Consider the following 25,760-nt stretch of genomic DNA (forward strand, 5'->3'; position numbering starts at 1 on the left):
TTTTAAACGATAATAAATTATTCTCGCAAATCAGTTACAACTCGCTTTATTATTATTACGAAACTAACACTTACATCAAGTTCTTCCGATATCTCTTCAGCATCCGCAGCACTTTCCGTTGATCTCTTCAGTCTTTTATCCAACTTATCCAACCAGTCGCTCTCTTGTGCAACCAAAGCACGAAATTCACCATACTCGTGACTAGCGTTTTGTAAATGTCTATATCGCTCGTAAATGCGGTCCGTAACGTCAGTCCACCGTGCATTTAAAAATGTAAAACGTCTACCAAGTTCCTGTACCGAGGACCCTTCCGAACTCAACAGCTTATCGTTACCCATTTCGTTAAGATTTCTAAATTCTTCAACGCGTTTATCAATCTTTTCTTTCAGCAACTGATATCGACCGCGAACTTGAAACAACTCAACCGAAGATGTTATTTTTGTTTCAACTGGTATCTCTTTCTCAAGGGCTGACAACCACTTCGTAAAATCTTCCACTCCATTTATTATCTATTGAAATTTGATGTAATGTAACCGTAATGAATATGTTGAAAATTTATGAAGCTATCTTCTACGTACCTCGTCATTTTTCTTGAGACTGTCTTCGTATTTGTCATTTAATCCTTTAGCACCATCTACAATAGCGTTCCACTTATACGATACAATTTCCAATTTACTGTTTAACACACTTGCAAATTTTGGTTCAGAATTTTCAAGCAATTTATTCGTGGATGTTTGAAGTGTTTCTATTTTCGGTTTCGTTTGGTTTATGTCTTCGCAAAGAGATTGGACCTGTTTTAACTTGAGTTCCATTGCTTCGACATCGTTTGTCACGTCGTCCTTCGACAACTCCCCCAAATATTTGTACGATTTGTCAAGCCAAGATTCGAGTTCGGAGAGTTCATCACTAAATGCTTTCAAAGACTGTATATCTACAGATGGACAAAATATAATTTTGTTAAACACCGAGCGCTATGGAATTAATAAAATGGTTGAATCAAACTCTTGTAACGATACCTTTTAACAAGTTCTGTTGGCGTTCCTCTAAAATTATAGGTATGTCGCTCCATTTCGTATTAAGGTCTTGCAATTCGTCTTTAAGTCTTTGACCCTGAGACTCCCCATTAGTTTTCATTATCAATTCATGTCCAACACTGTTTACATAATTGAAAATCTCTTGATGTTCTTTCAGAGAATCGTGCAGGTCACTGAATTTTTTTAATTGTTCCGCCATTGTCTTGTCATCCGACATCACTATATGTTCCGACAATAACGTACTTTCAACATTGTTAATAAACGAGGTAAGATTAGCAACTGCGTCTGTATATTTCTTTGGTGGCGTTTTATCAACAGCTTCGTTCAATTCAGCTAGCCTTTCAGATAGCCTACAATAACGTTATTTATTAACTATACATTTATTAATTACAGATTTTCTACAAGTTACAAAATTATTTACATTTTATACAATGCTTCCCAACTGTTAACGAACGTTTGTATATCCGTGTTTACATTGCTATTTTCGTTAATACCAGTCTGATTTTCCGACAACTCTTTGGCTTTCTCCATCAATTTTTTTATACGTTCTTCGTGAGATTTCATTGATTTCATTTTTACCTAAGTAACATAAATTGTATAAAAAATTACCATGTAGGCTTTTTAAATAAAGCATCGAAATATATTCCATTGAAATATTTGTCATTACCCTAAACGGTTCAATTTGATTGTTCCTCTTATTTGAATCCAACCATTTCGAATAACTATCCAGCATTAAATTTAAACTGGACAATTCCGTTCGAAACTTCTTCACTTCCTCCAAATACTCTATACGACCTCTTATTTCTTCCAACCTATTGTTAATCGCCAACCAACAATTCTGTATATCGTTAAGTTTCGAATCTTCTGCTTCGGTTGACTCATTTGCATTCTTCAACTCCTCGAGAAGTTGCTTTCCCAATTCCACGACCCTATTATAGTCATCCCTGTGCGACTCGATATCGACTATCGTATCTTTATAAACTACTTTCTTTTCCTCGACGCTTAATTCGTCGAATACACCCTCTGATCGTCCTATTTCTAAATCGACGTAATCAAGCCACTTGTAAAGATTATTGAGAGCAGACTCAAATTCGTGTCTAGCTGTGCTGTCTACGCGGCGCTTCTTGGAATCGCTATGCGGTGTAGACTGGAAGAAAAAAATAATAACACGTTCATATCGCGTCGTGTGATAAATCAAATAATTAATGCAATGTTTCATGAGTAAGCAGCATACCGTTGCAGAAATTTCTTCTTTGTAAGCGATACTCGTGACTGTCTCTGTCATCCATTCGTTACCCGAAATCATCGTGGTTTCCCTCTCAGACTTTAGATCAAATTCAAATCCCGAGCTAGTTATCTAGTGTAGCATAAAACCAGGGTTTTATTTAGTACAAAAGATGACGCGTTGGAAACAGTGCAACTTTTTTGAAAATCACGATCAGCAAAACAATGTATAACTATTCAACCCTTTGCAATCTTAAGGCCACATGTACTGCCCAGAATTTATCATTAAGTTTTAATAAGCGATGGGTGTCTAAATTCAATTAGTTATGAGATCAATAATATTCTTAAGCATGTAAGAGGATGAAAATGGTTAGAAGATTCGTAAACAAGTCAATTTCTTAGCTGAAAAGCTGGAATAAATATATTGTCCCAGAATTAGTGTAAGAACCGGAAATTGTGATTCAGAATCGTCTCAGCTACCCCCCATTCTCGGTTCTTACACTAATTCTGGGACACCCTGTATATCTATTAACATTCTTAAGCAATAGCGTTAAAAAATACGCTAATTTTCCATTATTTGTTTCAAACAACTTCATATAAATAATCAAATGATGGACAATATTTCCATTAAACTATTATTATTTGTGTATGATTGTGTTTGGTAAACAAAACTGTAAAATTCTAAAAACAAATCGTATAATTTAATAAACTGCAAAGAGTTTTTCGTGGCCATTGCATAACTCATAAATCTAAGAAAAATGGTCTTGGAGTTGACTATCTGCATATAGCCAAATTGCTTGGAATGCAAAGGGTTAATAAATGAATCGACGACGTTTCAGAAGGTTAATCGTGCTTTTCAAAAAACCTACGATACAATTCCTGAGCGTTACCCTTTGAGTCTGGACTTCCATTATTTGTCCCACGGCTTCCCATCGATCTTGCAGATTCTCAATTTTTTCTAACACGTTAACACACTCGGGCGAGGTACTCTGCCCCTCCAACTCTTGGACCGATTCTTGCAAAGACGTTAGCTTCTTTTGATTGGCGTCCATTTCCATCTTTAAAACCTGCAACTTCTTTATCCTCTCCAACACCTCGCCAATTTCGGACGCAGGATTCGCTTCCATTTGCTTCAACGTGATCTCGGTTTCGTTTAGCCACGACATTAGTCTCTTGTAATCGTCGTTGATGCTTTGCCAAAGCGAAGAAAGCGACTGTAAACGTTGCCTCCTTTCTTCTTTCCACTGGCAGATATGAGTCCACCGTTCACCGAGAGCGGATAATTGATCCTCCATTTGAGCGTAAACCGCCTCCGAGTTTTCCTCGTCCACGACAACCACCATCTTCCTCATACCATCGACAACTCCTTGCTGCGCCTCGATATCTTGCTCTAATTCGCTCAATTGTCTCAGTTGTTCGTCTAAGGCAGATGGGTTCAATTCAACGGCTGCCATAAGTGAAATCCTATCTTCTGTGCTTGTTAACCATTGCCGCAGCGCGTCCAATTGACCTTGCTGCATTTCCATAAGAACCTAGTCCGAGAGAAATGATTAACAACAAAAAGAAAAAGTGAGTTTTACACCGAGATCTAATTCTATGCCTGTACTTAGACGAACGTAGCACACCTCGTGAATTTTAGTCTGCCTCTCCATCGCACGCATTCGAAGACCTTCCCATCGAGAATTCAACAACGACATTTGAACGCGTACTTCGTGTTCCTCGTCCTTGTGTAAGCCACCGTCAGCTAATAATCTCGCGCCTTCCTCTAATACAGCACCGACGCCGCCTTGGTGACCGGACAACTCCATCAGAAATGTCTCGTGTTCGTGAAATTGTTGTTTCAACACTTCCAAACTGGACCCTGGCATCGGAGCGTGAATCACTTTGTCTTCGGCTTCCAAAAGCCAGGTCAACACTTCCTCGAGAGCGACTTGGTAACCACCGAGCTCCACCGACACGTTCGTCGCAAGACTCATCGGTCGCGAAGTCGGCGTACCGAAATTTGAGAAGGACAATGTGCTCTACAAATGCATACTTTATGAAAATATATGCTAAACGCGTCTCGGGAATATTTTATTTTCGAATAAAACGATTATAGACCTCAGCTCCCGGAGTTGCGACTGGACTCCCGTCGCTCGCTACCGAAACATCTATCTCGCCGATATCGTCTCCGGAGTGAGGCAAGGATTGAAAGAGACACATAACGTACATCATTATTGACTTTTTATCTGGCACTGATGTGTTCACATCTGTAAAATATTAAATTAAACATCAGATATTGGTATCGTGCTTGGCTCGATATGCCTGAGGACTTGATATAGCGATCTATGTTTCATTTAGTGAGTTCACAATAGTGTTTTTAATTTTTTTAACAACTCTCTGCAGTATTTAATTTAGTTTCATTTCGTATGAAAGTCACGGCAGTGTCATCGATCCTTGCATTTGATTTACTTTATCACTTCATTTCCAGACTTCATTTTTTTTTTCTCTTTTCCTTTCACATCGCTTATAATTTTCTAAATCAATCTAGTCACGATAATTGTTTTAACCCAGCTCACGTTAACTACCTCAAGGATATGTAGTAGGCTGTCCAATTCTTTCTTAATACAAAATGAGTAAACACTCCAAATTTCAAACCTACCTTCTTCACGCTTCTCAAAGATCTTCACTTTATTTAAAACACTATGAAATCAAAGTTACAACTTTGCATTCGAATTTTACCAACATTTCACTGATTCCAAAATTGTTTAAACGACCATAACGACTAACATAATAACGAGGGTATAAATGGCAATTAAGATTCCTTAAAATTAAACGTACTGTTTTATTATTAACATACAACATTACAAATATTAATTTACCTTCTGGATCTAATAGTCTTTCGATGCCCAGCTGTTCCTGGGCGATGCGAAACGCATGATCTAGCCTGGCGTTTGGATGCTTACGCGCGATATTGTTAAAATCAAACAGATGCGGTTTCCATCTGTGAAGAATCGCGTTAAACGCTAATCCATCCGACCAGGATGTCGTAAAGTTCTTAATGTCGACACCGGAATAGTTCTGAAAGAGAACTGCGTTGTACTTTTTGTTTCCTAAAGGCTATGTCTTAACCTGTAGGCAGGATTTTACCTGTGAATTCTGACGACACCATGCTAAAAGAGTCTTTTCCAAATTTGTCTGTTGCAATTCTGTCATTAAGTCCTTGAGATGATAATGGACCTGGATAAATATTTTACTTAGTCTCTAGAAAGTCCTCGTGTACAGAAATTTCTCTACCATATTTTCTTAGCAACGAGTGGTATTAAATAATAAGTAGCGAAAGGTTCGTAGCGACCAGTATGAAATTTAAAAGAATTTTCGAACGGGGGAGGAAGCTTTCATTTTCAAACAAAAGAACCACTCGTAAAACTGACCTGCCAGTGTAGTATAATACTCCACACTAATCCAAGTGTTAGCTTAGGATTACCGTCAACGATATCGTTGCTGCTAATATTTACAAGCTTCACCTAAAACGACAGAAGGAAATATTAACGTCCACGCGTTAAATTTCTACCATTAAAAAAAAAAAAGAAAGAAGAAAAAACCAACAACATCATTCGCTTACATTGTTTTGCTCCAGAATTTGCAGGGCTTTGTTAACATTGTTCAGATGATGAACTCTCATCCGGCCACGTTCCCTTTTCTGTAAACGTGTTAATTAGATTGATGCTGGAATATCGTGAAATCGCTAAAAATGTGCTCGCTGTGGCGTCGCGTATTGGTTGACGGCATTACAGGTTTTTCGAATCATCGCTAAAACAAGATTACGATCGAGTGGCGCCGCGTATAAAAAAGAATGTCGACGAGCGAATCTTCAGGATAGATGCAGACACCTATGAAACGGCTCGAGTACGCGGAACACTTTTCGCTCGGAATGCTCTTACGCCTACTGCGCATAGATAATCACCACTCGTATGCAAATATTCGTAATACTCGATACGCGCACCTGCTTGGAATTCTATTAGAAGAGCTCGTGGCGTACACACACGGCATGCGAACGTTACGCACTGCTCTAACGGGTGATTACAAAGAGAACGACTATCAGAACGATTAAAGATTACATTAAACGCAAGAACGAACCCATTACGCGTATCGTAAGCTGGCTCTACGATACCTAAGAAGTTATCGAGCGCATAATCTTATGCGGAGTTGCCGAACAAATATTCAAATGCGTCATGTAATTCGAGCGAACGAAATTTAATGGAGCGCTTTGAGATTAAAAGTGGTAGCCTGATCGAACGTGTTACCGATACAGTTAAATGTTTTTAATGCGTTTTATTTTGGGTCTTCGTCGATAACTGAATGCCTGTTGATAATGCAATTATTGAAATTGTGGCGAACGAGAACAAAATTAAAGAGAAACTATAAATGCTGTATTGTAGATATATTTAATCGCGCACCGTTATTTTTTTAATAATAATGATATTGATGGTGGTACTTACATAAACTTTGGATGTAAGAACTTCCAAAAGTGACAGTAAGCGATTTCCATCTCTTAAGTCGACGAATAAGTCGGTAATTGGTTCGTGGTGGTTCTGAGAAAATTACATGTGTGATAATTAAACCTAGATTTGTACAATATTCAATAGACTCGGACGAAAATCACTCGAACAGCTTCCGAGTTATGCAAGTATGAATACGTGTATGTAAAGAAAAATTCTTTACATTTTCTCTAACAATTTTCGTACATAATTCAGTTGAAATTCGTATTAGCAGGACGAGTGAGGTAACAATTTACACTGGAATGCAAATAGAGAATAAGGGACTCACCTTCAGCAGCTGTGAATTTATCCATTTGGCGAACGTTTTTTTCTGCACGTCCTCTCGTTCATCTGTAACATGAAAATACGATTATTTTGTTTAATCTACGTAGTTCAGTAGTATCATTAAGCATAGGTATACAATCAGTATGCATAGATATGTGTACATTAGATCAAAAATGGGACACCTCTATACATTTACAAAAGTAATTTTTATTTCTATTAATTCTCAAGTTGTCATTTGTTACCCATAAGAATTATACATTATTTACATTTTAAAATGCATTTAGTAGGAGTTTGTTTTAAATCTCCTCTAACCAGGCCATTAGCGCATAATGGGTTAAAGAGTCTTATTTCTATAGTAACAGCGATTCATCGTCATTTCCACTCTACCGCGAAATTGTTGTCGACGTGGCAACGACGGCTCGTCATCTATCGCGTTGACACTCATTGACCCCGGTAGATGCAGCAGTAAACTCTCCAAATTTAGGTCGGCCAACAGAAAGTCATAAGCATAGTGCTTAAATACCTGCGGCTGCTTACAAAGGGCTGCTGAACAGCTTCGTCTCCGATGCTCGTCGTGCATTTCTTTTTTGCATAAAAGGTGCTAATTCAACGAAATTCCATCGATACATACTTTTATATATAATCCGTTCGTAGCTTTCAGCGATTTGGAAAAGTTTCAAAAAACGTTTTCAACGGCAGAACGATGCTTTGGTCGTAAAATGTACATATTCAATAAGTATATAATAAGTTAATAATAATAATTCAATTGATACGTACTTTTATATACACGATCTGTTCGTAGCTTTCAGCGATTTGGAAGTTTCGAAAAATGTTTTTAAATGTAGAACGATCCATTTGTCGAAAAATGTATGGACTGAATCTGAATTTAGCCATAAAATATTGAACATATTTCACGTAGAAGATAATAGCGACGTAGTGAAACTTCAAATCGGCTTTATCTGCACAGAGGATTAATCCAGACGGGCGTGCATTTATCGTTCCAGATTTCTTCAGGAATTTTAAAAGATTAAGATAAAGCTTCAAAGAACCATGCGAATTAAATGTTTCAAAACTTCTACATAAAAACATAATAATAGTAATCGCGCAAAGACGCCTACTTTGAAAATCTTGTACAGAACTGGCGAAATTGAACCCTTTGCACTCGAGGCTACTTTTTTTTCTGGTATCTGCCAGCAACTCGAGATGATTCTTAGCATTCTATTGCCATGAATTCTAAGCTATCTAGATTTTAGAATAAGGTCACCGCGTTACCTCGTCGACAATCATTTTATCGACACTTCGAGCTCCAAAGAAATTAAACCTAAAGAAACATTAGGTATTGTAATTGCGTGAAACCTAATAGTGACTGAGAGTCACCTCTCGAGTGCAAAGGGTTAAATAAAAAATTCAATTCATCGTTAATTTTTCTTAATAAAAGAAAAGTTGAACGAGCTTCTATTTAGCGGTTTAAATCATAAAAATCCTCCCTCCCCGGCTCTAACGAAGTTTTTTTCAAGCAGGTAGGACCGGTTGTCTCCCCTCAACCGAAATAAGCACGAATACGCGGGCAAGGCTAGTGGCAGCGAATGAATGAATGAATGAATGCCCGTGGTTATCTTACGTTAGAAGGGGGTACACAACGATAGGGAAGAGACGGGAAGCAGGGGACGAAGTAATCGCGAATGACGATCACGTCGCCAAAGTAAAGTATGCCGTAAGATACGCGTGCAAGAGCGTGTGTCTTTTCTGGACGGGCATCGGCCGACGTGGAAGCTTTCCTCACGAAACCGTGCTGCTTCCGAATATGGTGCATCGAGTTCTTTTACGCTGGCGTACCATCGCCAGTTTTCTTCCCGCATGAATGTCGGCTCGTCAACAGAATCGCCGTTCTTTCGTACCTGAAGATGAAACGCATCGATGCACGCCACGGTGGTCCTTAGCTGTGCGATAGATCGTCAAGGTCTGGTTACGAGTTTATCAGGCTCGCCACCCACAATGCTTTGGATGTATGAAAAAAATGATTCTAGTAAAACACGAGCTGGCTTGGGTGGGATGACGGGAAACTGTGCATTGCGAGCCTTTAAGTTCTGTGACAATGTTGAGCACTATCGTTGTTTCAGAGAACGGTGAGCACGCGAAGTAATGGCACCACGGTGGCATTTCCCTGTGGTGGCATTAGTTTGCGTATACACGGTCTGTCTAAAAAGAAACGGAACTTTTGCTATAAAAAGAAAAAAGTACAAGTAAAGTTTTTACACACACGTTTATTTACTCAAAACAATCTTCCTCTGCGTCAAGACAACGTGTAGAAATGACAATTACTTTTTCAATCCCCCTAATACATAAGTTTATTATTAGGTTATTATCATCACGTCCATTTCATAGTCGAAATGAACATCATACTACTACTATTTATTGTCCAGGTAAATTAAACTTGAAAACACCCATGAAAATTAAGCTAAGACGTAAAAATTCTTACAATACGATAAAAAGAAAAACAATTTCCCATACGTAGTGTTATCTTTAATCCGAGGGTCTGGAATAATGTTAATCCTCATGGTAGAGTGTATTTAAGCACAGCAATTGGAAGATTGAACATCCACGTGGAATGAACAAAGAATGTTCCACATTTTCGGCTTAGTTTCCCAATAGAAATCAATTCTCTTCCGGTTGTGCGACAGTTTCGGCCGCACCCTGTGCGTACCTCGACTTCCTGTGACTACCAACATCCAACGGGACGAAGAATAACGACCAGTACGTAGATCTTATTCGATGGAGACGAATGTTGTTCACCCGAGGTACACAAAAAACTTCGCCATGTACAAATACACGAGTATTATTGCCGTGGCGCGAGCACTGGATGGGAGTAGTACTGTGACAATAGCACAATAGTAGTACTCTGCAAGGAACAAGGACCTTACGTGGAGGCGTATTAGGTCAGACGTTATAGTCAGCCGTAAGGGAAAGAATTACTCGACGTTGTCCACGTTCTATTTACCGATAGTAACATGTTCCCCTTGAACGGTAGCCTCGTAAAAATGCACCCCATTCGATCATCGTTGAAGAGAATAGTCACAACAAATCAAAGGATACCGTAGAAATTCGTGGAGAAAGTGGATAATTCGTAGGCTTTGTAAGAAAAAATGCATCGAATGATGCTTTCCATAGCTTCCAAGGTGTAGCAGCTATTCTATAGTATCCCATTCGCTTTCAATTCTTCATTTCCCAACTCTAAACCTTAAAAAGTTTTAATCTGACCCTGGATAAAATCTTCACGTGGAATTCAATGTGTTAAATGCAATTGTCTGCAAAAGTGACGCACAATCTGTTTAACGAACCTCATGAAACGCTTTGCAGATTCCAAATCTGGACAGTAGACGCAAGTGTTTACGCATGCACATCTGTCCGTTCGTTCTCGACGCAACGAACGTGAACACTGGTGCCCGAGCATCAAACCAGCTAGAGAAACGGAACTCCGTTGTTTTATAAACGCTGCGTCAACAATTTTCTACTATTTTTTTTTTCACCGATTCGTTCAGACCACTAGAAACTCAACATCTCAAAATTGCCCTTTAATCGACCACGTGCAGGACCATCTTTGCCATACACCTTTATACAACTGAAACAAAGAGTATAACCGGTTAAGAGGATCAAAAGTGCCCTTAGACCGATTTCGATTTGCGATGATCAGACTGTGGATCTTTAACTGAACTTAAATAGGAATTTATTTTATTCTGAAAATATCATAACGTGAACTTTACTTTCAATCCTTTTTATATTCATGCATATTGTTTGCATTTTACAGGTTCTTGCACATTCAAATTTCCTATAAATGCATAAAGATCCGCAGTCTAGCGATGATATATTCCATAGGTTACCCAAAAAGGCTAATCCGTGCCAAGTTCCAAGGTCCCTATCTCGACTGGCGAGGTAGTAAACAGGAAAAAATGAAAATCACGTTATTGGCCAATTTCTCTCGCTCCACTCCGTGCAAAATTTAAAAACAAATCAGAGACATTTCAGTTAACAAGGTACATGTTCCAGAATTTGTTCATATTTTTCGATTAAAAATAAAAGTTGTAAGAAATAAAAAATGCAACCAAAATTCCGAAAAGCGTCGATTTTCCATCGAAGGAATGCCGGAACTACGATTGTATAATTACAGGAAGTGTATGATGTTGTCATTATTATTCTCAATTTTTTCAAAATTTTCGGTGTGGTGCTCCGTAGTTAGAAAAATGAAAAATCAATTTTTTTCCGCAGACCTTAAACTTTTTAACGCTTTAATATTATAGGGATCTATTTCTCCATTAATACTTGCGGTTAATTTGACCCGGATGTTCCAAACTTCCTTCCAAAATTACTTGATCGTTAGCATCGTTTCTGTTGCAATGTTTAACGACAGCTGTCGAAACAGGGAAGTAATTTTAACCGAGAAATTGGTTCGCCCTTCACCCCCGTACAATTCAAAGATACACAGCAGCCTGTAACATAATGCATTGTCCTCGGTGGTTCTAGCGTTAATGGAAACGCAATCGTGGGGGATGAATCGTAGCCATTCGTGCAACTTCGTTTCATTTCTGTTGTCGTGTTACCGAATTCGCGGGGATCCCGAGTTTCGATACTCTCGCTCGAGTGCCTTCGGGACCGCTAACAATTTCCAACCACCCTCTCTCGGCGATTGAGAGGGTTGAACGAACCGCAAGTTCGAAACACGTAATGCTGTTGACGCCTCGATAATACATCGTCGAGAAAACAGTGCCAGCCATCTGAAACCACCGCTAAACTTAGCTAAACGCGCGCTAACATGCGGTCTTCTCTCCGCTATACACACATTCATTAGAGCAAATCAACGAAACAAACATTTCTCTCGCGGCGAACGCGGCTTTTCCTGCCCCCTCCTGTTAACGCTCACTTATACAGTTTTATAAAAAGACTCGACGCGTTCTACGTCCGACGACGACGAGTCATTTTAGAGGATTGTTATGATTCATTGTTCTGGGAAACGAAGAGGATCGATGACTCGCGGTAGACGTTTCACGGGAAAGCATAGTTTCAGAAATGCTGCTTGAAAATTGAATAAATTGTTTAAGTATTATATCAATTATATTCTATATACATAACGTATGTATATATGTATATAATTCTCAAGTCACAAGACTTCTGTGTTAAAATATTCTCTTCTTTGCCACGGATAAACAACGTTTCTGCAGATGGAATAATGAATCCAAGTACACGTGATAAAAAAAAAATGTTTGCCTTAGCAAATTTATATAGTAGACGATGATGTGATATTTATGTAACATAAAGAAACAACAAAGACGTATTTTCAGCATATAAAAATATAAAACAGCACGCAATATGTGTACTATAAGTCGTCGAGATATCGTGGGACGAATATTATTGGTATTCTGAATAGTGTGTTAAGGAGTATCCTAGTTAACACTTTCGAGAAGTTGATTTTTTATTTATTTTCTTGGAGCCTTGAAAATCCGCTCGTAAAATATCGTATTAAATTTGGTAAGCATAACGGAGCTATGAACGTTTTAGCGTGCAAATGACAAGTATAGATCTGCTTCGAGAAGATTGCCTTTGGCGACGCTAAAAAATCCGTCATCATTTAAAATTGTGTCCAAAAGTGGTCTCTTCTGAACATGAAGAAATACATAATAAATAATTGTATTTTGTACGAGTGAATAAATGGAAAAAAAAAATTGAATGAGATCTTGAATCATTGAGTAGTAAAGCTGTATTACATGAGGACTCGAATACCACAGATTAAACCCTATACATATAGTTGGGTATTCCGTCGACTATAATCTTGAATGATGGGACCAATGTGAACACGCACGCAGGCAACGACCATTCAGCCGGAAGTGCAGTATAAACAAACAGACCAGCGTGGATGTGCGTAAGCACCTTGTAAATATATTCAGAGTTAGATAACAACCAACGATCTAGGTGAACCAGTAGCGAAATTATATATCAAATCGATTGAAAAGGAAATTTGTGGTTTCGTATTTAAAGAGATACCTGTGTTTAACCCTTAAATGCCCTAAGTTTCAAATTTGATGCCGGACTTTTAAATCGAATTGTACACTTGCAACTGGTTTGGTTTTAATATTTCGCTGTATGTATGTAAAAGTTAAAAAAATAAACGTCAACTGTCAAAATTGTTCAAAAATTGTTCATTGATATTTGTTTGAATTTAATTTGGAAAGTCAGGCTTCTAAAAGTTGAAGGGAAAAGTTGACACAGCAATGGGAATTGTGTGGCGCTAGTATAATACACAGGTATTCTACCATTCCGATCTAAAACATTTCCTTCCTCGCTTCATCGCATTTTGTATCGCATTTGTATACTGTCTAGCAATTACACTCGCGCAGTTAACTTTAATTTTACCTTCAACGTCATCGATTGAAACAAAAGGCTACGTATACACCGTGGAACGTTTGCACACCTGCTGAAATGCAGCAGTACGTAATTCCCTGATATAAAATATTCCAAGCAGGATTCTCGACTTCTCAGAAGCATATAAATAATTCAGGAATTTCCTAAACTGAAAAAATACCAAAAATACCGAATCACTAATCGATTACCGTCGTCTAAATCTTTAATCGACGGATAAATCCCGAGCATTCGCTATTGGAAAAGAAATGTGGAGCCAAACTCTCGACGCGTCGATTTTGTGTTTACAGTCGTATTAATCATCCGATTACATCAGTCGTCATTACGCCATCGAGAGCACGCTAGCTTTGCAGTATCGCTGTCACAGCGCGATCTCGAGTGTCGGTTACCTCAAGGACGCAACATTTTTTCGCGAATCGACATCCAGTCGCGGGAGAAATGCTCTCCACCCATGTATCTTTACGCTTAGGCTCGTATTGGCCGACGGAATTATACGCATCGAGTCGTAATTCCACGTCGGGCTGGCTCTTACTCAACTCCTTAGGAACGCGTTTCGCTCGACGAAGTCGAATTAACGATCCCTCCCTCCTGCAGTCCCCTCGTTCTCTCGCTACGATCGTTAAGCATCATCGAAAAGGCTTACGACGAAGAGACTCGAAAGCTTCTCGAAGGCCCCTCTTCATTAGAAAGACGCGAATGTTGAGGGAACGAGCGGCGGACCCGAAAGGTGCACCAAGTCTGAGCACAGGTCAGACACCGCGTGTCGCAACGCGTTAGATATTTTGCAAACAATGTAGAATAAACAGATCTGGCCAATTTTTAATCGGAGACACACTTGCGCGTTACTAGAATGTTGTAGATTACATTATTTATTAGAAAAGCGAACTAATTCGGTGCATTGTTTGCGAACTAATTCTTTCTGGTGACTCCTTTTGTGCTCACCTATTTACTATTGAAATTTCAATATTTTTCACAATATATTTATATTTCAAATGGGAATTGAAAAAGTTGCCAGTGGTAAATGATACACTGGTTCAGGAAACGTTATATTGATCGATGAAGCACATTTTAACTCTTTAACCCTTTATTTACTGAATTTCTCAAAAGTTTTTAAAATCTAGGCGACCATCGTGGTCTTGAATCATCTTATAGAGTTGTCTCTTACAAACTTCCAAAAGAAAACGAACTTTATAGATGTGAACTCGAAAGTCACGATAAGTTTCAAAGCGTTTAATTAACACAGTGCCATGAGAAAATTGACGGGACTTATAAGTCCCGCCAGTTAATAAAGGGTTAAAGGTAACTAGATCAAAACTGGTCCATCTTTCGTTTAGCTTCGATATTTTATTTTAAAGTTTTTCATTCAGTTGGCAGTGCTGTGAAGTAACGCTGACGTTAAATAAGTGAAAGCATTTAAATAAAACAAAATATATTATATAGATCAACTAGTAAATGTTGTTTGAACTATATCTATCTTAAAGACTTCCTAGAATATGTAAAATATTAGGTTGTCCTGAAAGTTTCTTTCGTGAGTTGCACTCAATTATTTTATGTTGTCGTGTTTATATAAATAGACAATCTAATTTCATAGATATTCATGTTGTAACAGTAATGGAGCAAAATGAATCGTGTACAATTCAATAATGTAACATTAGACATAAAATATTGTGTATGCATTACCTATTAATGAAACGGAAGAAACTTTTGGGACAACCTAATACGATAATAATCAGCGGGCCAGATTTGGCGCGGGTTTCGGTAGACTGAAATAGACGTGTAAACACGATGTAGCGGTTTATTCGGGAGGTTCACACGATTGGACAGTTACTCAAATTAGCCTTCACTTTTCTATCAAATATAACATCAAACGACTCGAAACTTGTGTATCCGTAACTAACTATTTGAAAATCTCGTCTAGAAAAGAATTTTGTCAATCTGTGATTTTAGTTTAGTAAACCTGACCTAATCCTAGGACCAACCTTGTTTCAGGGTGAATGAACGTGCATCGTCATCGTTCCACGATAAAGTACCTCAATTTCACCGTAAACACCGGCGTCGTGGGATCGAGAAACTCTTAACCCTCCCGCAACGAGAAAATTAGTCTATAAATACCCACGACTTAATCCACTCCGTGGTGGTTATTATTAGTTCTCGCAAGTTTGTCAGAATCTTTACGAGCGTAAGATACTAAACTTCTAAATAAAAAAAAAAAAGAGTGAAAGTTGATTTGTCGAGTACCGAAAGGAACAGGGAAGACGCGAGACTCTCTCATTTGGGCCAATGATTTTCTTTGGCTGACGATGACTAAGCCTATCTACTATTACATACGGCGAGTAGTCTACTACTCGCATACTTGGCATGTAGTCGAATGCTGCGGATAAACTTATCGCTATTCAAATATTATTATCTGTATACCAATATTCAAATGTTAGTATTTGAATATCGCTAATAAAATATTACTGTTTAAATACCACTATTCGTTTGTTTCTGTATAAACATTTCTATACGAATATTATTATTTCAATTTAAATATGTATTAAATATATTATTCGCTAAATATATTATTTCTAAATAGAACTTTCGAATAAAAGCTTGATACCTTCGTTTAATAATAGGTACTAAGTACTTACATTTAATTTATAAATGAATTTATAAACAGTGTAACTAGTACTATTCAAATATTACCACTCGAGTTTAATTATAAATTTCATAAATTAGACAAAATTTCTGATAAAGCTGGGTGTCCATTAATTCAACAGAAGTATCGAATAAAAATGTAAACGAATTTATGAACAATTCTTATGAACAACATCGAAATAAAAATTGTTCTCCTGAACAAGCCCTCCAAAAAAAAAAAAATGTAAAAATTGACCAGCCAGCCTTGCCCTTTCCGCTTATAAACATCCAGCACCGTCCAAAAAAGAACCTGATGATGCCCCTGAATCGACGAGAATTCTTCAAAGCACAACACGCGCCTTTCTAGGACGATGGTGAACAATTGGCGACATAATAGCCGCGGAGCTTTTCGACGCTTTTCAACTAGACGAGCAGCGTCGCCTTTTCATTCATTGGCGCCAACACGGATACACACGTGGCAGCTCGCGTACTTCACAAACAAGCCTTCTCGCCTCGGATGTCTGCCAGCGTATGCGTGGCGAACAGTCATTTAAACGAGATGACAATGGGGACTACCGACTGCGAGCACTGCGTCCACTTGGAGCGCGTGTCATTGGCCGTAAACGCATCATCCGAAGTTCGCGGGTCAAATGGCCTGATGAAACCGCGTAACGTTAACCAACACGCGTCCTGGTATTTAACGTGGACCGACGACAACATGGTCGACTCGGAGAAATTCAATAACTTCGACGACGGCTACTCTAACGGGTCTTTCTACGCCAACGGTCCTTAAAGGGGGACAATACGCCCACGAGCTTGAAAAATTGACCTTTCGCGAACCGAAGACTTTCGAGAATTAACGCTGAATCGGGGAAAAGTTCAATTTCGAACGAAAGAATTGTATAGTTTTTGGTAACTGAAAAAAAGATGTTCAGGAAGGGAGGGGAGTCATACAGTGGGTGTCGTATGTATTCGTACACCGATCAATTTTCCAAGAAACTTTTGTGTGAAATTGTACTTTATTAACTTCTTTTTTTGTAATCAATGATAATTAGGTTGTCCCAAAAGTTTCTTTCACTTTATTAATAAGTAATACATACACAATATTTTATGTTTTATGTTACATTACTGAATTGTGCATGATTCATTTTGCTCCATTACTGTTACAACATGAATATCTATGAAATTAGATTGTCTATTTATATAAACACGACGACATAAAATAATTGAGTGCAACTCACGAAAGAAACTTTCGGGACAACCTAATATTTTACGTATTCTCGGAAGTCTTTAAGATAGATATAGTCCAAACAACATTTACTAGTTGATATAAATTGTGAAATTAACAAAAAGATGCGAAAAGTGGGTGAAAGTATAGAAGCAATAAGTATTTGTACGATTCGTATGACGAACCATTTACGTTAATTTCGCAACTTACATAAATAGCTATTTTTTTTTGTAATCTATCTATTTTAGACATTTCCGAGAATATGTAGAATGTCATTGTTTATAAAAAAGAAGTTAATAAATTACAATTTTACACAGTTTTTTTGGAAATTGATCGGTGTACGAATACTTTCTACACCCATTGTATGAAAGTTCTAATTTTAAGATACCGGCTTGAGAATGGGTCCTAAGCTTTCACAGTATATTTCGTGTGAATAGTACCTCGAACTCTCTAGCGAGTCTTATACATTTAATTAAAAACAGATTTTGGTAACAGAAATTTATTACAAACGACTCGAACAAGAGGTCGAGGAAGAGGATAAGGATGAAATTAAGTAGAAAACATGGCATAAATTTTGATACCACGCCACGTAGGTTTCGAGGAAATGTTCTCGGAAAACTGCTCGGGGCACCGCGCGTACTTTCAAAGTCGATTTCCAAGAGGACGAGGCCTCGTACAAAAAAATGTTATCCTACACTTTTGATCTATTTTTCAACGCGGAATCACCTAATCGCTTGTGCCACTCACTGCGAGGCGCGACGTGTGTCAGAAAAACGCTCGAGCGTAGATTGTATTACTCGCTAGGTCTGGGTTAGGTTTTGATTAGCTAATATCGGGAATATAATATGATAATCTGAATCTTAGTCATCGACATCATTTCTAGTCGCTTTCTACGAGTTCATTTTTGCAACACATCGATTCCCTTTGTGTAGAAATATTCTGGTTTAAAATTGAAATGTACCGCGGTATGAAATCTTCAAGATTTTCGCACTTCGACCCTCGAATTAACATCGCGTGTTCTTTCAGTTCAAGCACAAAATGGTTTCCTTGTAATAAAGATACAAATAGTTCCTGTCTACTCCAAGCTGACCATGTAAACGCATTGAAATCGGAGGAACAAAGGATCCATTATTTTGACAAATGTACAGTGAGTCATCGACTTTAGTATCGTACAACACTTCGAGTTAGAAATACGTATACAAACTGGTCAGTAGCGTAATTGAAAAGACTTGAAATTGAAAAGACTTAAAATAGAAAAAAAAAATCAGAACAGAGTTGTGTCAATGATTAAATTATTCACGCTTCGTATACCGAGTTTTGCACAACAGCTCCAACAAAAAGATGAAACTGTAGCGTTAATTACCATGACAATTGCATGATTGCTACTTGTTAACGAGGCGCTTGAGGTAATCGACCTTACAGATATTATTCAACAAACGAGATCCCAGATCTTTTATGATAGCGTGGCATTCTTTTTATGCAATCTATACCGTCCACTTCGAAAAGTAGAATTTCGAAATAAAGTGTGAATGATATTTATTTAATTGGTCCGCGAGAAAAGTGGGAATTGTAAATTTGTTAAATTTAAGATTTTAGGGACTGAAACATTTCATAATTGTAATACTGTCTTTAATTACTAAATACCCATAATCACGTTCTGTTTTAAGAATCTAAACAAATAGTGTTTACGTGTTTATTGTATCTCTCTTATCGGAAATTGTAATCCAGATAAAAAGTGAGTATCAGAGTGTACATGCACGCCTTTTCTACGAAACAAACTGACGTTAACCAATATCCAGTGAGATATAGTAGCAACTGCTACCCTATGCGAGTAGTAAGAAAATTTCGTCGACGTTACTGTATGGTAATTTACAAATATGATGTCACAATAAAGTAACTCATGCACCGATTTTATCCAGTACAACAAAGCAATTTTCATATCTTTAAACTACCATTATTTAAAAAATATTTAAAACCATTACTAACATTATTTAAAAACTGGCGCTAATAGACGCTAGAGAAGACACCTGCTCTTCACTTCGCCGATTAATGGCGCCAATCGAACCGCTATATTCTCAGATACAAACAAATTTGTTCCACTAAGTATTACACGTGGAAACTCCGCAATTTTTGCATACACCTTTAGTTCCTAACGTTGTTAAATTAACGAAAATTATAAATTTTTATAATCAAATTTTTATAATCAAACGTTCACCGAACCTTCAAACACGAGTTCTAATCTAAATGACGCCACTTACGCAGCTTGGTTATCAATTCTTGACGTGCACGTGTAGTACACCTCTTTCTTGTCGTGTACACGCGTTTCGCGTATATGATGAATAAATATTTCCAAGATTAGATAACCCATACCTTAGAAGACAGATAACCTCATTGTCTACTAACGGTGAGAGTACAAAAATGTACAGGTGCCCAACAAAATAATGCAGTTAATATTCAACATTGATATACTTCTAAACGCTCATGCATACATGCAATAACACCGGAGCTTTGTGATTCGACACAAAGAAACTAAAAATTCCTCGCGTTTGACGCATGAATTTATGTATGTACGACGATCATGTATACGAAATTTTCAAAAGGTAATACTCGATTATGTTGCTGTTCAAACGATGCCTAAATTATTTTTATAGATAGTACTAACTTATGTCTCGATGATTTAAACTTATACAATCTCGAATGTTTTGTTTTATTTGTATGCACCATAATCAGGATCGACGCTGGGTTTATTAGTGCCCCGATGCAACTTGGAGTGTTAGAAATTAGAATTAAATGAAAACCCGAGTGTGTAAATTGAAGGTAATGCATACGAAACAGAATCCGATAAAATTTGTTGCATAATACTAATGGATAAATTACGGTCGAGAGTGTGTACAACTTATCTAAAAGAATGGGTAATTCTTCCCATGTTTACGGTCCTTACAGGACGACCATGAAATACGTTGAAGGGAGAAGAGCGTTGAAACAGAAAGTAATGGGAAATTTACAAATTTTCACTCTAGCATAAAATATTCAATCAGTTATAACTAGAAAACTCGTTAATAATTTTATCATCATTCACTTTATCAGGTTGCACGGAAAACTACACTCCGATAATAAACCGATATTTACTTTTTAATTTTCTTCCGTTGAAATGTTCCTAGATATCGTTGCAATATGGCTATTTACTCTTGACATTTATTCGGTAGAATATTTACAGTGGATGTAGAAAATATTCGTACACCGATCAATTTCCAAAAAAACTATGTAAAATTGTAATTTATTAACTTATTTTGTATAAACAATGACATTCTACATATTCTCGGAAATCTCTAAAATAGATATTTTACAAAAAAGATAAGTTGCAAAATTAACAAGAAAAAAACGATTAATCGATAGAAATGTTGAAGCAATAAGTATTCGCACAACTGTTTAATTTTTAAAATTTCATTAAAAACAAGATTTCCTTTTGATTTTATAATTATTGCAACTCTTCTAAATTATTAGTTATTCGAAGTGGGATCTTCTTCAATTTCTCCATTAAAGTCTTTTTTAAAAATACTTTACTGGAAACTTGATGTTTTCTAATTCGTACGGACCAATAAACTAATGCGTTTACGTTACAAACTCTACTCTAAATGGTTCGTCATAAGAATCGTACAAATACTTATTGCTTCTATACTTTCACACACTTTTCGCATGTTTTTGTTAATTTCACAAATTATATCAACTAGTAATTGTTGTTTGGACTATATCTATTCTAGAGATTATCGAGGATATGTAGAATATCATTGATTATAAAAAAGAAGATGTTAAGAAACTACAATTTCACAGAAAAGTTTTTTGAGAAATTGATCGGTGTACGAATACATTCTACGCCCACTGTATGCACTTTACGAACAAAGAATAAAAAAATGTTCATCATCGTTACTCCAAATTCCACGTACAACGGGCCCTGGTCACAACGACGATCGACCACGAACTAATTTAGTGAACGTAGGAAAACAAGTAGCGGGTTTCCAGCGTCTAACGATAAATAAAACCTCTGGTGTCAAGTGATTAGTACTAAAAACGAACTGTCAAGTCACGAAACGTCAGTGACCAGTCCGAAACGTCAGGTCGTTCGACGTGAAGACGGATAAGCAAAGTAAAACTGACAACGATCGATGAATCTCGCCTGGATTAAAGAGACGATTAGGAGTTGACATACCAATGTAAACGACTTCCATCTTGAGACGTTGGAGACGCAGCCACCGGATCGTCGACGTAACAATATCCAAGGGCACGTTGTAGGAAAGCACAATATCACATCGATTACGGTCGCCACGCAGAGCGGGCCGTCACAGCTTGCACGGAAGAAACGCGAACACTGGGAAACAACAAGGCAATAGCCGCGATGAAACGTACCGAACCGATCTCGTGGATGAGGTTAGAATCGCGCGCGCGCACAAACGCGCGACAACGACGCTCCGTCTTCGACACTTGTTGATTCCACACTGTCAAAACGATCACAGCACCCGTATGTGCGGAAACACGTCGTCGCATGCACACATCAACTTTATAACTTTCTCTCTCTCTCTCTCTCTTATTCTCACTATCTCCTTCTCTCCCCTGGCTCGTGCCCACTAACGATGGCGTTTTCTTTCGAGCGTTCGCGATCTTGGATGCAACCGAAACCCGAATTACGTGACCTACGGCTGCCGTTCCGTCCACGCGCGAACCACGTACATGGAAACCAGACGACGACGAGGGGAGTTTCGCGATGATACTATTGGAACGAGAAATAAAAAGGAAAAAACCGTGAAACGTTCTCGGTCTCGATGCGAGCGCGTAACACCACCGAACGAACTAAACACCGGCCGTGTCTCCAGCGAACTGGCAACCTCGGAGATACGGACGAGTAAGGCCCAACTTCCCCCACCATACCTCGCCCTCTAGCGATGCACACGAGTTTCTGTCTCGCTCCCTTCTGCGCAGCTTATCCCCCTCTCTCTTTTATTCTCCGAGGGGCTCCCTCTTTCCCTACACAGGGTCTCTCAACCTGATATCCCCAAACTTGTTGATGGAGTTCCACGAGTTACCAGATATCTTTTATGAAATAAAAACATTTGCTGTAATTAAGAGGGACTTCTAACACAGCATTAACACGTTGACTGGCAGATCGATATTCTTGAAAATTTCTGCTACAATTAAATATTATGTAGAATATTGGAGACTACATAATCAAACGTTTATCGTGGTATTTATTTTTGTAACTTCATCAAAATTCATGAATTTCATTCAAATTCATTTCCCTTCATGCTTGACTTACAAAATTAATGTTTTTACTTCTTCAGTGAAAAGCACTGTCACCCATGTATGGGTGACGTGGCGATCAACGTGTTAAGGGGCGTGGAACATCAAAAAATGAAAAAAAATCAGTGAAAATCAATGAAAAGAAATCGTATTTCTTTTTATCAAAATTGATTAAAACACTGCCTTTTTGATAATTTACCGTCTTCTTTACCCTAGAAAACAATAACCTATGGCTGTGACCAAGGTAACCATGCCGCCGGTCTTCCGCAAATTTGACTGTCGTTGTTTTCTCTTCGAGAAAGTTGTCAGTTGTATTTCCTTATATTTTTTTACAGTTTTATCGCGTTCTTTTTACTAAGTTCGTGTCGTCGAACTTTTTTTTGTCAGAAAAAAAGACATTTTGTGAAAAAAAGATTCCATTCTTTTTTTCTTTTTTTTTCAAAAAATTTTGTTTACCACTTCTAGTGCTCCAAATTCAATTTTCTTTGGGTAGAATTGTTCAGAATCGCTTATATGTTAATTAAAAAAAAAAATAAAAACAAAAGTGATTTTTTTTCATGCTTTGATGTTGCAAGCCCCTTAAAACATTGTTGATTTTTAAGAATCTTTTACTCGAATACTGTTGTGTTTAAATTTTTTACTTTTTTAATTACCTTTAGTAGCAAAAGCTGAGCATCTTTTTGTTAAACTAAATCCTATAATGCCATAAATAATAAGTCGTCAATTTATTTGAATAACAATTTATGAAATATAATAAATGCCATAAAAGAAAATGTTTAAATTGCATTACGAAAATAAAAATTTAACTTCGCAATATTAGAACCTTGTAAAAATGTTCTTTTATCGAGGATATTCGTAGAAAGGTGAAGTTTGAGAAACGCTGCTCCAACGTATCGTGGGACTTTGTCGATGTCCACGTAAGAAAACAATGAAGGGATCGATAATATTTTTATCCTGTCAATTGTGAACAAGTTGCAATTGTTAGAGGATCGATCCAATGAATCTCACTGCCCTGAGAAATTATTATCCAACCAATTCGCTCGTATTCTCTAATTGTAGTATTATTTATACAATATCAATAATGTCACTCGCAGAAATTTATAATTAGTAGAGAATTTAATAAGGACGAGTTGCTGTTTTAACCACGTGTAAAGCGTTGAAAGAATCGTTGGTTGCTTTCCACGAAGTTTCGTGTTGCGAGAAGGCTCACAAAAGTCACGGTGTACGTGCATTGGAATAGGCCCCGGGGCTCCTCCCTTACGGGCAGCCGTAGCGTAAGGCCCAATGTATCACAGGTAAACAGGATCTCAGAAATCGAAAGAAGTAGTCTCTCCAGCGGACCAGGTAGACAGAGGTGGGTCGTCCGTCCTCGCAATACAAATTTCAGTCCCCGCGTCACTAGTTCTGACTCACTGCCAATTATCACAGCTACACGCATTTGTTTAGAGGATCATAAATGCAAGTTAAATGCGAGAACAAATAATAAAAGTGTGTAGCATCGTTAGAAAAAAAATATTTACGCGACGGACTAAGATCGCGTAAACATTTACACGTAATAAATAAATCGTTACTTTGGCTCGTAAAAGTAGTAAGCTTACACGTTGATAGATTAGATGAGCTTGACAACTTTGATACTACGTACGACCTTCCTCGTGTGTGCATTGATATAAACCAAGATATATAAATAATTTAAAAAGCAGGCGAGGAACGATATAAAACAAGAAATCTAATTTGAAATTTTGGAGCGCGATAATGGACGAATTTACATTACATAAATTAACTTCTCAATGAATTACGAATAACATATATTTTCCTATGCTCTTAATCACGTATCAACATACTCCCGAAGAAGACGTTTGTCGAAGTTGTTGCGAATAAATTATCAAAACAGTTTACCATGAATAAATTGACGCCCATCGATGATTACATTTATTACTATTTCGCGAAATGATAACAAGTTTCACATTTCCTATTAAATTGCGACGTAAGGAAATTACTGCAATTCCGAGAAGTGTGTCTACAGCTTTGTATCGGGGACCTCCCACAGCGTTACGTCTCCTATTCGTCGACTAGTCACTTCAATTTTAAGTATAAATACATCACTGTTCGACGTACGTAAAGTCTTAACGAAGTCTACGTAGCGCAATTTTTTCTCTAATTTGGAAAACATATTTTTTATCGTGTACTTACAAATGTCATCATCCATATTTATTTTCCTCTAGGTCCACATTGGAATCACCGAATGTACAAATTATTTTTAATCATCGAAAGCACTATAATTATCACTGCACCACACGTTTATGAACTTCTTACTTATTAATCACGATGTTTATCACGACATTGAGGCACAGACATGAAAAGCTTATTCAAATACTCGGTAACCGTGGTTTCAAATCTGTCAGGTCGAAAACATGAACGATAATCAAATGTACTGGTAGAACTGATATGAAACATCACTGTAAACTGACATGGTTCTACAAAATTAATACTTTCTATACATCTTTCTTTATGATCTATAAAAAAATCTGTAAAAAGAAAAGACGTATACCTCTTGCTTGCTTTTTTTTTTTAATAAGGTTAATTGCTTAATGACTGAAATATACAACAAGTCGAATTTAAAAGGATTTGAACATCCTGCGCGTCGTCTGATAACACTGGACAATGGGATTTCGTGGAAAAAGAACAACCTCGTTCGATGCAGTCTGTCGCGACACTGTAAGGTGCTGGGAAGCTTGCCTTGTAGGCGATCTTCTTTCCAGAAGTCAGCGCCGACGCATCAAATATTAGATTTGTTCGAACGCGAAATCGGGAAGTATTTCCAATATCGTTCGATTGGAAGGAAAACATCATCTGGATCCAACTAACCAAACACTGTTTAAATCTAAACAAGGAAACTACGTATTCGATCCGATGAATTTTTCTGGGATGCAGAAATCCCAATGTAAATCGAAACGTACAGTGGGTGTAGAATGTATTCGTACATCGATCAATTTTCCAAAAAACTTTTGTGTGAAATTGTAGTTTATTAATTCCTGTTTTTATAATCAATGATATTCTATACAGGGTGTCCAAAAACTCGGGGAGGAGCCGGAAATGGGGGGTAGCTGAGACGATTCTGAACAACAATTTCCTTTGCAAAAATGTCGGATGGGG

General features: G+C 37.6%; 1 protein-coding gene across 9 annotated transcripts in view; it reads right to left on the bottom strand.

Annotated features, from left to right (window-relative positions):
* LOC128891333 (dystrophin, isoforms A/C/F/G/H-like) overlaps positions 1-25,760 on the bottom strand; it is a 567,969-nt gene that overhangs the window by 533,000 nt on the left and 9,209 nt on the right. For 7 of the 9 annotated variants that reach the window (XM_054150727.1, XM_054150734.1, XM_054150735.1 and 4 more), the window contains 15 exons: positions 7,068-7,129; positions 6,740-6,832; positions 5,863-5,940; positions 5,672-5,764; positions 5,388-5,477; positions 5,120-5,318; positions 4,359-4,507; positions 3,884-4,279; positions 3,149-3,790; positions 2,269-2,391; positions 1,702-2,181; positions 1,456-1,613; positions 1,017-1,384; positions 579-931; positions 75-509 (listed from right to left, as the gene is read on the bottom strand). In XM_054150727.1, the coding sequence (XP_054006702.1) occupies positions 75-509; positions 579-931; positions 1,017-1,384; positions 1,456-1,613; positions 1,702-2,181; positions 2,269-2,391; positions 3,149-3,790; positions 3,884-4,279; positions 4,359-4,507; positions 5,120-5,318; positions 5,388-5,477; positions 5,672-5,764; positions 5,863-5,940; positions 6,740-6,832; positions 7,068-7,129 (3,719 nt within the window). Of the gene's footprint in view, positions 1-74; positions 510-578; positions 932-1,016; positions 1,385-1,455; positions 1,614-1,701; positions 2,182-2,268; positions 2,392-3,148; positions 3,791-3,883; positions 4,280-4,358; positions 4,508-5,119; positions 5,319-5,387; positions 5,478-5,671; positions 5,765-5,862; positions 5,941-6,739; positions 6,833-7,067; positions 7,130-21,522; positions 21,973-24,797; positions 25,625-25,760 lie in introns of those variants that run through there. The other 2 variants (XM_054150730.1, XM_054150729.1) reach the window with 2 other exon arrangements.

Source organism: Hylaeus anthracinus, unplaced genomic scaffold (assembly GCF_026225885.1).
Source record: "Hylaeus anthracinus isolate JK02 unplaced genomic scaffold, UHH_iyHylAnth1.0_haploid 12001, whole genome shotgun sequence".
Classification (NCBI taxonomy): domain Eukaryota; kingdom Metazoa; phylum Arthropoda; class Insecta; order Hymenoptera; family Colletidae; genus Hylaeus; species Hylaeus anthracinus.